General features: G+C 42.7%; 1 protein-coding gene across 4 annotated transcripts in view; it reads left to right on the forward strand.

Moving 5' to 3' along the window:
- Positions 1-14,191, forward strand: part of kcnab1a (potassium voltage-gated channel subfamily A regulatory beta subunit 1a) — a 111,738-nt gene that overhangs the window by 79,771 nt on the left and 17,776 nt on the right. For 3 of the 4 annotated variants that reach the window (XM_030794208.1, XM_030794209.1, XM_030794210.1), the window contains exons 6-8: positions 410-454; positions 952-995; positions 1,132-1,218. In XM_030794208.1, coding sequence (XP_030650068.1) covers positions 410-454; positions 952-995; positions 1,132-1,218 — 176 coding nt within the window. The remainder of the gene's footprint in view (positions 1-409; positions 455-951; positions 996-1,131; positions 1,219-14,191) is intronic. The other variant, XM_030794211.1, reaches the window with a different exon arrangement.

A 14,191-nucleotide genomic window follows, 5' to 3' on the forward strand; every position in this document is an offset into this window, starting at 1 on the left:
CAGTGGGTAAAACAGTGCAGTGGGTAAATCTCTACAGTGGGTAAAAGAGTGCAGTAGGTAAAACTCTGCAGTGGCTAAAACTACAATGGGTAAACAGCTCTACAGTGGGTCAAACAGTGCAGTTGGTAAAACAGCGTAGTAGGTAAAACAGTACAGTGGGTGAACTCTAAAGTGGCTAAAACAGTGCAGTGGGTAAAACTCCACAGTGGCTCGATCAGCTCAATCAACACACAGTGTTGTGTGGCTCTCACTATCTCCTGTACCTTCTGCTACCATAACAGTAACACTGCCTGTTTTGTGATGCTGTGGCAGACCCCTGAGATTTGCACAGCTGACGAGCGGATTCAGAAACATGCTTAGGATGACTTATCTTCTATCTTTCTCCTCCTCTCTCTTTCCCCTTTTCCAGGCGGTCCAGTCTGGTTATCACAACAAAGCTTTACTGGGGAGGCAAGTAAGTAACTCTCATCTTTTCTTCTTCACTTCCAAACATATCTTACTTGCGCGCCCACACACACACACACACACACACACACAGAGAGAAACACACACACACAGATACATATACAAACACATATACACACACAGAGCAGAATCATAACCCTATATGCTCCCAGTCCCTCAATCATATATAACACAGTATATGTGTCTGTGTGTGTGAGAGAGATGCTGATGATGCTGCTTAATCTCACGAATAATGATCTGCCTAAGCACTGGTGATGAAATGAAAATGAATGTTCCTCTATCCACACAGGCAGAGAGGCAGTTTGTATTAACAGAGAGACAGTTTGTACAGACAGATTTGAACAGATTGATTCAGAGCTTCGAGGTGTGATTTGTCCTCAGATACCACACAGTGCAAACAACGAGCCTTCTTCTCAAGGTGTGTGTGTGTGTGTGTGTGTGTGTGTGTGTGTGTGTGTGAGCATGCGTGTGTGTGTGTTTCTACAGAGCAGAGACTGAAAGAGGCCTCTCTAGGAAACACATAATTGAAGGTACGGTAGACATACAAAGACACACACAAAAACACACGTGCGCACATGCACTTGCTCACAAACACACACACATTTAAACACACACACACACACACATATGCACACACGTTAGCAGTTTTTTCCCTGTCTGTGTCAGGACTGAAGGGATCTCTCCAGAGGATGCAGCTGGAGTATGTTGATGTTGTCTTTGCCAACCGTCCAGACAACAATACACCTATGGAGGGTTAGTGAAAGCAGACTGCAAACATACACATCACATATATTTATCTTACATTCATTCTTCAGCAAGCACAGACTGGCCATTACTGTCAAGCCTCCAGTTCAGCATTCACCTGTTTCAGCCAATCGGCTATAAGCTTCACTGGCTTATTAGCCATCAGCTCAGTCAACTATTATCTAACCATTATGAACCTCTGCTGTTTGTGATTAACTCATTTGAACTCAGGTATGAACTGTATACTCAGTCTGCGCTTTGTGAAGTCTCTCAGTCTCAGAGTTACCAGGCCACTTAATCTACAGCCTGCTCTTGTATCTTTCATCTCAGACCCTGGTTTGTTTGCTTAGTGTGATTGCTAGCTTTGGCTATGATATTCCTGATAACCTCGTACCAAGTCCTGGCTTGTTTTATGACCTGATGCTGCAGGATGCCTTCAATAAACTCTGTACTCAGCACATGCCTCCCACCTCCTGGAGTCTCCATGACAATGGGTAGCACCAGAGGATTTTTCAGTGAGATAAAAAAAAAAAGCCTACCTGCCAGACCATAGTAACATTTCAAATGATGCTTGTTTTCATCACTCTGTGCACCACCAGTTAAACTGGAATTGTGCATTTCTTTTGTCTTATTTGTCAGCATAGCCACACAACACATCTTTTGTCTCTGTGAGGTAATCCTTATAGATGCCTTCTGGAGAAACTAAGAGTTAAAACTGAAACTAGCTTACTTATTTACTTTCGTTCTTGGCCTTTTGAAAAGAGGGAGTACTCTGAGTTAATCTTCCTGTGTCTGAGTAAGACAGACTTTACCACCACAAGTTTAATGTCATGAAGGAGAACTAAACAGGGCAAAACAGGATTGGTTGAAATTAATAAGGTTAATAAACGAGGCAAACAGGAACAAGTGAGGGGCGGAGACAGACACAGAACAAGAGCACAAAGACATACCAAACTAAAAGTCCAAAATGGAGGTGCAGGTTGTGACACTGACACACATGCTAAAAACCCCACAGAGCAAATTCAAAAGGAACTAACAGAAACTAAATCGCAGCTAAACCATATCATAAACAAAAAAAACCAATTCCTGATACAAAGACTCAGACATGATCATTTTGAACATAATAACAAATCAGGAAAATATCTGGTAAATCAGCTCAAACGAAATAAAGAAAAATCATTTATACCAGCTATAAAGAATTCCATAGGAAACACTATGCAGTCACCCCAAGACATAAATGACGCATTCAGAGAATTCTACAACAAATTATATACGCCTGACAAAGAACCCAATTTAATAGATATTAACACCTTCCTGAGTAATATAGAACTTCCCCGACTTAATAAGGAACAAGCAGATGAATTGGACACGCCAATAAGACCTAATGAACTCCACAAAGCAGTTAATAAGATGCCAAACAATAAAGCTCCAGGACCTGACGGCTTTCCTGACGAATTTTATAAACATTTTTGGAATACAATCTCACCACTGTTGCACAGAATGGTACTCAATATTAAACAAAACTCAGCAATCCCAACTCACATGAACACTGCCCTCATCTCAGTACTACTGAAACCTGAAAAAGACCCAATTCTCTGTTCCAGCTACCGCCCCCTATCGCTCATCAACACAGATATCAAAATCATCAGCAAAGCACTAGCCACCCGAATTGAAACTGTAATCCCATCATTAATCCACTCAGATCAAACTGGCTTCATTAAAGGAAGACACTCTTCAAACAACATGCGCAGATTACTTAATCTAATTAATGTATCAAAACAAAACAAATTGAAAACAATAATAGTAGCATTAGACGCAGAAAAAGCTTTTGATAGAGTAAACTCGAAATTCTTACTTGCAACACTACACAGACTTGGTTTCGGAGAGTCATTCCTCCAGTGGATAAGAATTCTGTACAGTTCACCAATGGCCACAGTCATTACTAATGGGTTAACATCACAGAGCATCACACTGCACAGGGGAACCAGACAAGGATGCCCACTCTCTCAATCGCTTTTTGCCTTATTCATCGAACCTCTCGCTGCTGCAGTACGTCAAAACAACAACATTAAAGGAATCCAAACTCTCAACACTCACCACAAGATTAGCCTTTATGCAGATGATGTATTGCTGTATTTAGAAGAAGCCATCAAGGTTATTAACTCATTCTCCGAGCTCTCAGACTACGCTATAAATTGGACCAAATCAACAATTCTACCTGTATGTAGTGATGACTGGAATGCTGCAGCTCAAAACCCACCTCTTCCCATCCCTACTGGAAACATTAAGTATCTGGGCATTAACATCTCCACCAGACTGTCAGAATTGTTCCACCTGAACTTCACCCCATTAATAAAAACAGTAGAAGACAACTTAAAACGCTGGATAAATTTACCTCTCTCATTAATTGGTAGAATAGCAACTGTAAAAATGATCGTATTACCAAAAATCAATGACCTTTTCACAGTGATTCCAACCCAGCCCACCACTAAATGGTTCAACTCATTAAACTCCATAACAAGCAAATTCTACTGGAAAAATAAAACACCGCGAATCAAACTGGCCACATTACAGAAACCCAAAACTCAAGGAGGATTAGAAGCCCCAAACTTCCAAAATTACTATCTGGCAAATCAGCTACAATATATCACCAATTTGATTTACCCAAACCAGCAGAACAACTCATGGTTAGAAATAGAACAATCAGAATGTAAAGAAATATCAATATCTGACCTCCCGTTTCTCAGCAACAAGATAAAACACCATAACTGCTTTAATAACACAGTAATTTCAACAACTCTGACAGCCTGGTGGAAAATTAACAAAATCTTCAAATCTGAAATGAAACCCTGTAAATACACTCCAATTTGGCACAACCCTGACTTTCTACTCAACAAGACACCACTTATCTTCAACACATAGAAACAAAGGGGTATCACGCACCTCCACCATCTTTTCCAGAATAACATATTCATCACTTTTCAACATCTGGTCCAAAACTACGACATAGGGAAAGAACAATACCTTCAATACCTTCAATTAAAGTCTATTTTAAAATGCAAAATCAGTTTATCAAATAACAACTTACTACCTCACCCACTTGTAAAAGAAATAAAAAAAAATAACCAACCAGAGGAAAATTCTTTCAAAATTATACAAGCTAATATCCACCACAGACTCAACAATCTCCATTCCAATTAAAGCATGGGAAAAAGACCTATCACTTACATCTGATACTGAATTCTGGACCCAAATCTGCAGAAACACCTTCACCATGGCAAAAAATACCAACCTACAACTCATACAGTACAAGATAATACACAGAGCACACATCACTCAGCACAGGATGTATAAAATGGGTCTCACAGACTATGACACATGCTCACACTGCTCACTAAGCATCCCAGATAATTATCTCCACTCAACCTGGCTATGCCCTCCAACTTGACTTTTCTGGCAACAAGTCATTGAAAAAATTTCTCTTATTATGAGCTGTAGCATTCCACTATCACCATCCCTCTGTCGACTCGGAGATCTCTCAGTAATTAAACCACCAATCCAGAACCCAAAAACTATACTCATCGCCTTAACTATCGCCAAGAAAACAATCCTCCTAAACTGGAAAACTAGGAATACATTAAGCATCACACAATGGTTAAACCTCCTCAAAGATTATGTATCCATGGAACAAATTTCATCCCAGCATCAAATCTCACACTTTGAAAACATTTGGGGTTCTTTTATGAGTTCACTAGACTTCCCTATTAACTAACTCCACCAACACCAACACAAACACACACACACACACACACACACACACATACACACACACACACACACACACACACACACATTACAATCCCCCTACGAAATCTTACTTCCTCCCTTTCATCATCTTGCACTCTGATCTCGTACTTCCCACATCCACACATATACTTCCCCATTACTTCCACACAACGCATTGTATGCAATACTTGGTCTTGTCTTGTCTTGTTATGTCAGTCTGTCTGTCTGTCCGTCCACCTGCTTGGTTTTGTCATGTCCCATTATGGCCAGTGATGTCAGTCTGTTAGTCTGTTTGTCTGTCTGTCTGCCAACTTAGTCTTGTCATGTCTTGTCATGCTTGTGTTTTTATGTGCCTGTCTGTCCTTTTGCTTGTTGTTGTTATGTCCCATCATTCCTCTATCTGTAGGTCTGTCCTGTCTGTCTGTCTGTCTGTCCTTCTCGGAATTATGAGGGAGGGAGGAAGGGTGGGTGGGTGGGTGTGTTGCGGAGCGACTTCACTGAACGTACTGAATTTGCACTTGTTTAAAATGAATAAATAAAGTTGTCCTCCGAAGAGGGGGGGGGGGGGGGGGGCCAAGAAAAAACTGTTTTTGATGGAAAACCATTTTTAAGTTATTCATGGATCATTGCGTACAGAATCATGTCTTTTGAGGACTATACTGATGGCTTACATAAAGCTGTGGGTTCTACAATGACATTTAAGCTGAGGTGTGGGCCGGTCTTAAGGGTTGCCCGGGGAGTGATGTCACTCTCTAGTCAATGCGGTAATGGGTTTGACTGGATTTCTCTGGATCAGCTTCATTCCCACTCCATATGGACCCACTCCATATGTTGCTGAGCAGAGGACATTGTCAGCCTACATGAAAAAATACTATTGTATACTTGTGGGAGAAAATTCTCAGCCTGGGCCAGATGTGACTGAGTCCCAACACCACACTGGTACCTGTCCTGAGACAAAACAACAGAAGTCCAATGTTGAGTCGGATGCAGTTTATTGTGCGGTTCAAAGAGCATACAACAAACTGAGTCAGGTCCCAGGGAGTGACTGACGCATTCTCACAAAGCACTGATTCTTATACATATTCTTATTCTTGATCCCACATTTATCTGTACTGTTCAGCCTCCGATCTCCCTGGTTATTTAGGTTACTTTGTCCTCTCAGCCAGCATTTATACCTCTCAGCACCATGAGATACTTGTTAATAAGTTAGTAGCATTTAACCACCATTAGCATATTTTAATAGTCCAAAAGTTTCATTTGGCATATCAAATTATTGCATATTAAATTTTCGTATCAAATTATCAAATTCATGCGCTAAGGCTTTGGCAATATTGTTTACCTTGACATTTTTTAGCATGCTTTCAACAGCCGTCCTCATTATTATCACGGGTTTTGATATGACATATGCTGTCATATTAAAGTGGTATATTGTGATGCATGCTGGGGGTAGATGGCCGGGGCTTCCCAGAATGCCTTGGGGCTATGAACTGTTGTTTAGCCCCAGTTCGTTATTGTTCAGTTTATATCTCCCGTTGTGTCTAGAAGAAGTGTATGTGTATTGTTCATCATGTAGTCTTTGTGTTGTGTTGTTAATTCTTGTGATAGTTTAATGTTATCGGTGCACCGCAAATGTAATTGTCTGCATGAATCATGTACTTCCCTCCTAACGTGTCAGCATGTATTTTACTTCCTGGTTTGTCCATCCATCCATCCATCCAGCCAATTTCTGCCGCTTATCCGGGACCGGGTAGCGGTGGCAGGAGGCTGAGGAGGGTAGCCCAGACATTCCTTTCCCCGGCTGCATCCACCAGCTCCTCCTGGGGGATGCTAAGGTGTTCCCAGGCCAGCTGAGAAATATAATTCTCCCAATGTGTCCTGGGTCTGCCCTGAGGTCTCCTCCCAGTTGGTCATGCCCAGAACACCTCCACTGGGAGGCGCCCATGAGCCATCCTGACTAGGTGCCCGAACCACCCCAGCTGGCTCCTTTCAAGTTCAAGTTCAAGTTCAAGTTTATTTAGAGCCCAATATCACTGTTTACAGTCTCAAGGGGCTTTACAGGCCACAACAGTCAAATCAAAATATGACGGCACCCCCTGACTTAATCCTCATGGCGGGCAAGAAAAAACTCCCCAAAAACCCAAGGGGGTTTCAATGCGAAGGAGCAGCGGCTCTACTCCGAGCTCCTCCTGGGTGTCTGAGCTCCTCACCCTATTTCCTGGTTTGTGCTGTTGCAAAATAAAAGGTTGTGTCATCACTCTAGAGAAAACCCAGCAACTCATTAGTAAATGGTGATGTGTTTCACACTTTCCAATACTTTCTCCAGTTATAAATGTTGGTAATTTATCAATAGACGGTCATGCATTTTACACTTTACAATAAGGCTCCCTTTTAGCAGTTATAAATGTTAGTAACTAATAAATAAATGCTCACAAAAATGAAATGAAGCTGACAGTTTAACATGCTCACTGATAAAGGGACAACATAAAGTAAGCAGTGTTATAACTTGTTTATAAGTGTTTATTAATTATTTATAAAGTGTTTACAATCTAATTAACAACCTAGTTGTAAGCTATTTATGAATCCTTTATAAGGGTAGTCTTACTGTAAAGCGGTACCCAATGTTCCAGTGTTATAAGGACCAGTGTTTTGACTATTAGATGAAGTATTTACTTTATACAGTTGTTGGGACCTGCCTCATACACAAAATTATTCAAACATATTTAGTTAGGTATATATTGGAAGCTGCTTATCGTCGTCTTCAACCCAGGTTCTTTGCACACTGTAGAGGGTCATCACTGTGGACAGGTTGCTAGCACATTCAAAGCGCAGTGATATGGTTCTGTTACCGATGGCGTGTTGTTCAAGCTGTTGTTTGTGTAATAGGGGAACCTCATTCTTCAGCCGTGACATGGTCCGTCTTCTACTTCATAGTGCAGTAATCACTCTCCACCTCTATTGCGTAGTAATCTCCTTCCGTCTGGGAACATTCGCGCGTTGAGTCGTCATCAGTAGGACTGACTGCATATCTGGGTGTCCAGCTTGTTTGCCTGTTTCGTCCGGTGGAATTCCGCACACAGTTCCTCATCAGTATATTCCTCATCCCCCGCTACACTCACAGTCACCACTGCAAACTGTCCCGCCACTGTGGTTATCATCTTAGTGATCATGGATCGAACCAAGGGAATCACACAAGTGACACACATCAAAAGCAACAGTACAACCCAAATTACCAGTCCGATACGAGTCAGTGCTGCCTTCCAGTTCCCAAGCCTTCTGCACCAGTGGTATTGTACCTTCAGAGAGATCAGGTACTAGAAAGGCATTTCTTAGTACAGTCCCATTTGGCGCTTGTCTCATCCCACTGATTCCATTATTTCGTACCACCTCTTTACATCTTATTTTTGCTACTTCTGTTGAAGAACACTGTTTGTTGATGGGGCCACCCTCGCTTCCCTTTAGTGCATCTATTATATTCTTCAGCTCTCCTCTCACAATGCACAGGGGATACTTGTATCAGGTATTTTTACTACTGGCGGTACTAAGGCCTCCTCATCTCTTGCCTCCACAAACATCCTTATGCAGTCTTCATAAAATTGTTTTAGGTACGTTATACCATCATAGGACACAGCTTTAAGATAGCTTTGCATATGCAGTATACCCTCCTGGTGTGAAAGATACAACATGCACGGCAAATAACACCCCTCCATATTCATACCTGTCTATGTATGTGACTCCTTGACTTGTGTTAAGGGACTTCCCACGCGCTGATCTGGTGTGAAAGGCAATGGTTGTATCCAAGGAGTTTTATCCATATTATAACGTTATACAAGTCTTCTGACTTACTTGCTTAGCTAAGTATTTTAACCACTTATAAAACATACTTGTTTGCTACTCGGCTGTTCTTAGCTTGCTCATTTCTTTTACTTGTTCGGCTACTTGGTCGGCATGCTCTGGAGTCACACCTCACTTCACCTTATCTGTTCCTACCATGTACCTGATTTTAACCAATGTTAGGGCTCTCTGTGTGTCCATAACTTTGCCGGTGTCCATTAGCATACAATGACTATCTAAATATTGAATTTTTACTTTCATTTTCCCTGTGTTGTTGCAATCGAGGTGGAAGGGTAACCCTTGTATCATAAGTCTTTGAGATGTTTTGACCTCTATATACGTCTGATTGGGGTGTTTTACACAAGCCAGTGTCACATTTGATCCCGGTGGTATTTTCCCTTGTGAAGCGGCCATTACACCTATTGCCAAACCACAGTCATTGACTGGTGCACAAGCTTCGGTGGCTTCATATCCTGGATTGACTGTACTTGCATTTGTCTGATCAAACCCTAACAGTCTCAGGAATATCACCAGCCTGAACAATATCCGAAGTCTCACACGCGGAGGAAACATCAGCAGTACCGCCCTTACATTAACCGGTCTTGTGGGTCTTTCATTGTCTTTGCTCTTCTTGGCCTGTTTCATTTTTCCTGTCTTCCTGTGGCACAGCTTCCTCTTCTTGATCTTGATTTGGCCAGTCACCCAGCTGAATTTTCTGCAGGTCCCCTGGAATCTCAACACTCCTTCCCTCAGTGGTGCCTTTTACCTGTTGAAAAATAGTTCTGTGTATGACAGTTAAGTGTCGCACATAGTTAGCAAATTCTCTGTCCAGCCGCTCAAGCGGAGGGCCTCTGTATGGTCCTCTCAGATATGGCAAAGGCATGGATTGACCCGTAAGCATTTCATGTGGTGTTAGATGCGTAATTCTGTTAGTAATTCTCATGCTCATTAGTGCCAATGGCAGTGCTTCCACCCAATTAATTTTCCTATCTGTACATATTTTAGCTAATTTTGTTTTTAAACCACCATTCACTCTTTCAACCATACCTTGCGATTGGGGGTGATACACATCCAAACCTTTGCCTTATTCCAAGCACCTTTGTCACCGTAGCCATTATTTGAGCTACGAAATAGGGTCCATTGTCAGAACTTATTTTATCTGGAATCCCAAACCTAGGAAACACCTCTGTACACAAAAACTTCGCCACTGACTTGGCATCTGGCCCCTCAGTAGGTATTGCTTCGACCCACCAACTAAATCTGTCCATTACTACCAGCATATACCTTTTTCCCTGAACCCTCTCAGTCATGTCCAGGTAATCTATCATGGGATGTCTAAATGGTCCGTCTGGTGGTGGAATATGTCCTATAGGCGCTGAAAAAGCCATTCTTTTGTTATAGGCCATACACATATTGTACAATTATGCAATGCTTGATCCACCATTCTTGACAAATAGGGTGATCACCGTGCTCTTTGAATATGCCTAATAACCTTCCCCTTTGTGCAATGGTCTTGACCATGCACATCATTAAGTAAGGTGTGAATGAGTGTTGCAGGTGCCACGAAATGCCACGCAGGACCCCTCCTGAAACCCCGATTGTGGTCTTTTGGTGTTTGAATTGCCCCCCTTTGTAGTCAAACCCTCTTCATAGACATTGGCTTGTTCTTGTGCTTGTATGAGAGAATCTAAATCCCCTGCTGGACTGGGTCCTTCCGCTACTAGTACACCTACAAATTTAGTACCAACAGCTGCATGGCGAGCCAGTTCATCTACAAAATTATTTCCCTTTGTCACTATAGTGTTCATTTTTTGATGAGCTGGACACTTAATGATAGCTAAGGCTGTTGGTAAATGCATGGCCTCTAACAGCTGCGAAATTGCATCCCCATATGTAATTGGCGTACCGTCAGCCATCAGGAATGCTCTTTGTTTCCAAATGTTACCATAAATGTGGCACACACCGCAGGCATATGCCGAATCAGTATAAAATTTAGCACAGTCTCCTGCTGCAAGTTTACATGCTGCAGTCAAAGCTTTAATTTCAGCTAACTGAGCAGACCATGGCTGATCAAGCTTTTTGGTTTGTATTGGAGAGAGAGAATTATCAGGAGTGTTCAATTGTGCAATTCCATAGCCTGAATGATTACCTGTTTCATCTCTATAACATGATCCATCGACAAATAATGTAAGATCAGCATTGATAGGGTGGTTAAACAGATCTTCATGGACCTTGAGAAAGGCATCCATGTCTCGGGCACAGTCATGTGGAGCACCTTCATTTGGGAGCACCATTCTGGTGGCCGGATTAATAGTGGTACAACGCTGAATAGTAAGGTCAGGTGTCGATAGAATTACTTCTTAGCCAGTGTTCCTGGCATGATTTAACTCAAAACGTGGACTGGTCAGTAAGGCATGTAACTGGTGGGATGTTTACAGTGTTACAGGATGTCCCATTGTTATAGTGGGAGCTTTTTGGTATGCAAATGATGCAGCCACAAGTCCCTGATACCATGGGGGTAAACCTTGTTCTACTGCATCTAGCTTAGTACTATAATAAGATATTGGTTGCTTACCTGTGGGTGTGTCCTGCATTATCACAGCACAAGCAAAACCTGCTCTTTAGCTACATACAGTTGAAATGGCTTGCTATAATCTGGGGTGCCCAATGCTGGAGCAGACTGCAGCTCACCTTTTATTAACTGAAATGCAGCCTCTGCTTCTGTAGTCCATTGCAAAGGTGCAGTACTATTTGACTGCCCTGCTGCTTTAATCATAGCTCATAATGGAGCTGTTTTGAGGGCATAGTCACAAATCCACTGTCTGCTATATCTCGTCATACCCAGAGAGGAAAGCATTTGTCCAGCTGTTTGTGGCTGTGGTGCTTTAATTATGGCGTCTATGTGTGATGGAGCAATACACCTTTTATCACCACACAGCTGCCTGCCTAAGTATTGTGCTTCCTGTTGACACAACTGTATCTTATCCTTTCTGATTTTATGACCTCCCTCAGCTAAGGCACATAAGACAACTACTGTGTCTTTTTCACGCTGCTCTTTTGTAGGACTGCAAATTAATAAATCATCGATGTACTGAATTAGAGTGCTGTCAATACTGATATATTGTAAGTCCTCAGACAGCATTGAAAATGGTTGGACTATCCTTGTGGCATCCTGGTTTATGTGTATTGTTGACCTTGGTATGTAAACACAAAGAGATATTGCGAGTCTGGATGTAAGGGTATACTGAAAAAATGCTGAACATAAATCTATCACTGTGCACCATTGAGTGTCTGGTGGAATATTTGACAACAATGTATGAGGGTCTGGTACAACTGGAGTCTCTGCTTCAACTATGGCATTAATCACCCTTAAGTCATGCACTAACCTATAGTCATTTAAGTGTGTGTTTTTTTTTATGGGAAAGATTGGGGTATTACATGGACTTTTCATTTTGATTAAGACTCCTGCCTGTACCAAGGCCTCAATAGTAGGCTTAATGCCCTCTATGGCCTGTGGTGTGAGTGGATATTGTTTTTGTATGGTAAATTAACCCCTGCCTTGACTTTAATTTTTATTGGTTGTGCAGATTTGACTAGACCTACATCTGTAATGTCCACATCTTATGTAATGTCCATAGACTGTCTGGTGTCTACCCTTTCTTGTGGGTCCTCCATTCATTTATCCATCAGTTGCCTTGCTTCATCACTGTATGTACCTCCTGTTGCTCCTCTCTGTCTGAACTCTTCCCTGCTGTGGCCCCCCTCTGCCTCCTTCTCTTTGGAGACTGCATGTGCCTGTGTGCCTGTGTGAGTATGTGTGCCTGTGTGAGTATGTGTGCTTGTGTGTGTGTGGGCCTGCGTGTATATGAGTGCATGCGCGTGTGTGTGTGTGTGCCTGCGTGTATAGGAGAGCCTGCATGTGTGTGTGTACCTGCATCTATGTGGGTGTCTGTGGGATTCCATGCAAGTTTGACAGTCCCCTTTATCGGTTCCAGCTCTATTTCCCCTTCAATCCTTCCTTTTTCTTCCTGAGGTTCCCCTGTCTAAGATATATTGTCCTGCTTTAACACTAGAAGCGCCGTGCCGGTTTGACCTACTTGTAGCGCGGCGAGGCGGTCAAAAGATCGCCGAGTCATTAGGCAAGGACACTGTTACTGACACATAATGATCGCTAGATGGCGCTTCTTGCACAAAGCAAATAGTTTGCTTACAAGATCAACTTGCGTTCGGCCAGTGTATCATTCATTTCAGTGTTAATAGTCGGTTATTATTTCATTAGAACGTTTGTTGTCCAGAACCTAGGTCCAAGTCCTTCAGATTGTTGGCACGATCTTGGGGCGGAAAGGCCTCCATAACCTTTTTGTTGTTGGAGGCAATTTTGTGCAGCCTCAGGTTGGAGTTGGCGAGGATATCCTGTGTCTTCTTCAGCAGACTGATTGCATCTTCAGCAGTAGGAAGCGACTTGAGCCCATCGTCGACGTAGAAATCGCGGTCAACGAACTGCTTCACCTCGGGGTCATAGTGGGGCTCTCCCTCCCCTACAGACTGCCTGAGGCAGTGGATGGCAACTGCTGGACTGGGGCTGTTCCCGAAGACATGTACGGTCATGCGATACTCGCTGACGTCTTGGGTAGGGTCGTTATTTCGGAACCAAAAGAAGCGTAAGAAGTTCCGATCTTGTTCCCTCACAAGGAAGCAATGGAACATCTGTTTAATATCTGCTGTCACAGCGATGGCTTCTTTGCGGAATCTAATGAAGACTCCCAGGAGAGAGTTGTTGAGGTCAGGTCCCGTTAAGAGAACGTCATTAAGAGACACCCCGTCGTACTGGGCACTAGAATCAAATACGACGCGGATGTTTCCAGGTTTCTTTGGATGGTACACTCCAAAGGTAGGTAGATACCATCGTTCCTCATTTTCTTGCAGGGGAGGGGCAACCTCCGCATGGCCATTCTCAAATACTTTTCCCATGAATGAGAAAAAATGTTGACTCATCTCTGGTTTCCTCTCAAGTCTAAGTTTGAGAGAAGAAAAGCGGTTGTGAGCCTGCAGTCTGTTGTCAGGAAGGCGGCGTCTTGGCAGTCTGAAGGGCAGAGGAGCCACCCAGCTATTACTGTCATCTTTCTTGAGACCCTGTTCCATTATTGCCATGAAAGTGAGGTCTTCGATAGATGGAGCTAACTTGTTATCATTGCTGGTCAGCTGGAACACTGTGCGGCCTAGGTAAGTATCTTCTCCATTACAGGTAAGTGTTTCTCTGGAGTGTGCAACGGAGAGATCTGACTGTTTAGAGCCGAATCTCTCTTTCACGTGTAGAACACTGGGACATGGCTCAAAGATGGTTGGACGATCTCGTTCTAAGGCA

The sequence above is a fragment of the Chanos chanos genome, chromosome 2, assembly GCF_902362185.1.
Source record: "Chanos chanos chromosome 2, fChaCha1.1, whole genome shotgun sequence".
Taxonomy (NCBI): domain Eukaryota; kingdom Metazoa; phylum Chordata; class Actinopteri; order Gonorynchiformes; family Chanidae; genus Chanos; species Chanos chanos.